The 2,112-nt window shown below is 34.8% G+C and overlaps 1 protein-coding gene across 1 annotated transcript; it reads right to left on the bottom strand.

The window, feature by feature from the left end:
- Positions 1–210: 210 nt before the first annotated feature.
- On the bottom strand, positions 211–1,451 carry LOC130970744 (protein translation factor SUI1 homolog). The gene is made up of 3 exons (XM_057896918.1): positions 1,415–1,451; positions 1,079–1,284; positions 211–309 (listed from the first exon to the last, which is right to left on the bottom strand). Exons 1-3 carry the CDS (start codon positions 1,449–1,451, stop codon positions 211–213), a joined length of 342 nt encoding a protein of 113 aa, XP_057752901.1.
- Between the last annotated feature and the right edge of the window lie 661 nt (positions 1,452–2,112).

Raw genomic sequence — 2,112 nt, 5'->3', positions numbered from 1 at the left:
CAGTCATTCAATATGTCAAAATAAATAAAAAATTTATCGAAGATAGTTGTCTTAGAAGCATACATATAATTCTGCTACATAACCCAGCAAATAAACATCCACAACGGTAGAAACTATTATATGGTGTTCTAAACTATAATATAGCAGACTATTATAAGCTATATATAGTGATATTAATTGGAGCCTGAAGCTGAATTGCCTGCCTAGGCCTTAGAAACCATGAATCTTGATATGCTCCTTCTTTACTATGCCCGCTTGGACAAGGAAAGTTGAAACGTTCTTTCTTTGATCTCCCTGAAGCTGTATGACCTGCATCCATGCAAAATTGGAATGTAAGATTTTGTTCATCAAACCATGGAAAGATGGGATACCGATATCTGAATGATACTCGTGTAATTATTTTAAGATTTTGTTAAGGAACCCTTTAGGAACCTAGAGGACAAGATGTAATTGGGCGGCTAAAGTGGGTTTTATAACAAACTTGCATAGCTGGCGAGTGACAAAGTAAGAGTGTGAGCATTCTAAGAGGGGAGTTGGGAATTATCAAGGGCTGAGAGGGGTAACGAGAGGACTATCTTAGAAAGGTCAGAAACATAATTCAGGCAAGGAGAGCGCGAGTCTCTTGAATACTCGCGAGTCTCTTGAATACTCGCGAGTCTCTTGAATACTCGCAAACTATTGGTACAAGCTTCGATGTTAGTACACTCTTGAAGTAGAAGGTTTACACCCACTGGTATAAATCATAGTTATACGAATTCCCTAATTAGGTGACGTACGACGTACCAGACATGCCCGTTCCTGTACTGGAACGTACTGCATTACAACTATAGTGTACAAATCAAATTCCACGGTTTTCTTCTATTTTCTATCATTCCTTACTATCTCTAGGTACCAGTTCTTACATAGACACCGGGAACCATTTTTTCTGTTTTCTTTTGTTTCATTTACAAAATCCTAAAACAAAAGAGAGTTTTGTAATTAAGATCAGGACAGAATATTAAATATGATATTCTTATTATGCTATGAATGAAAACCAAAAACTAAAATAAGGAACATAATTTATTAAAGAGAAACAAACCTGGCCTAACTCAGGGTCCTGTACAACAGTACCATTACAGCAGAATTCTTTCTTCAGGTCTTTGAGTATCTTAGTATAGCTGAATTCTTTCTTTAATCCTTGAACAGTTGTCAGGCTTTTCCTTCCGTTACGTTGTTGTATACGCACATGAACATACTCTTTTGCCCCAGCACCTGAGTCGTCAGCATTTGCCTCAGCAAAGGGATCTATTCAATCACAGAATCACATCAAAAAGACAGCAACCAATGACAAATTGTTGAAAGGAAATCAGTTAACATTGGTGTCAATATATGCATACAGCATAAATGTTCGAGCAGATAGAAATTCAATACCCACCAAAAGCAGTTGAGATGTTAGTGTCGAATTCAGACATGAAAGTTGGCCTCTGTAACTTGTAACGAACAAAGTCCTTTTGCTGTAATCAACCACTCGGGGCACTGAACGACATATATAGAATATAATCCAAGTCAGATGATTGATGAGAAATTTGGATACAAATCTATGAAGTGTTTACTTGCTATGAGTTCTCAATCCATGAAAAATATGAAAATTATCTAACAATTAACAAATATACAAAATATTCAATGAACATGTTTTTATTGTACAAAGGCATATTCTTTCAAGTTTCAACTATTTGCACACATGATCATATGGAGTAAGTATGAAGAGTAATCATAAAGCTTTTCCATGAAAAGTTAATAGTTAAAAATTATTAAACGATTTGATCTATTTAACTAAATTATTATGTAACGATTCAATTCTTAACTATCAACGGGACCTTCCCATAACGAACAATTTGAAAAGTACAAAACAATGCTATATATAAAACTGCCTCGTTCCTAACGCACAATTACTGAAAGAAAACATTGAGCGAACAAACAAACAAACAAACAAAAATAGACAACAAGGAAAAAATCATTCACCTGAAAAGGGAAAACAATAAAGTTCCAACATCTAAATTAACGAAACACGTAACAATAAGATCAAAACAATGAAACAAAATTAACCACGCACATTGCAAAACACGAGATTAT

This window comes from Arachis stenosperma, chromosome 3, assembly GCF_014773155.1.
Source record: "Arachis stenosperma cultivar V10309 chromosome 3, arast.V10309.gnm1.PFL2, whole genome shotgun sequence".
Classification (NCBI taxonomy): Eukaryota; Viridiplantae; Streptophyta; class Magnoliopsida; order Fabales; family Fabaceae; genus Arachis; species Arachis stenosperma.
This window is presented reverse-complemented; position numbering and strand designations above follow the sequence as displayed.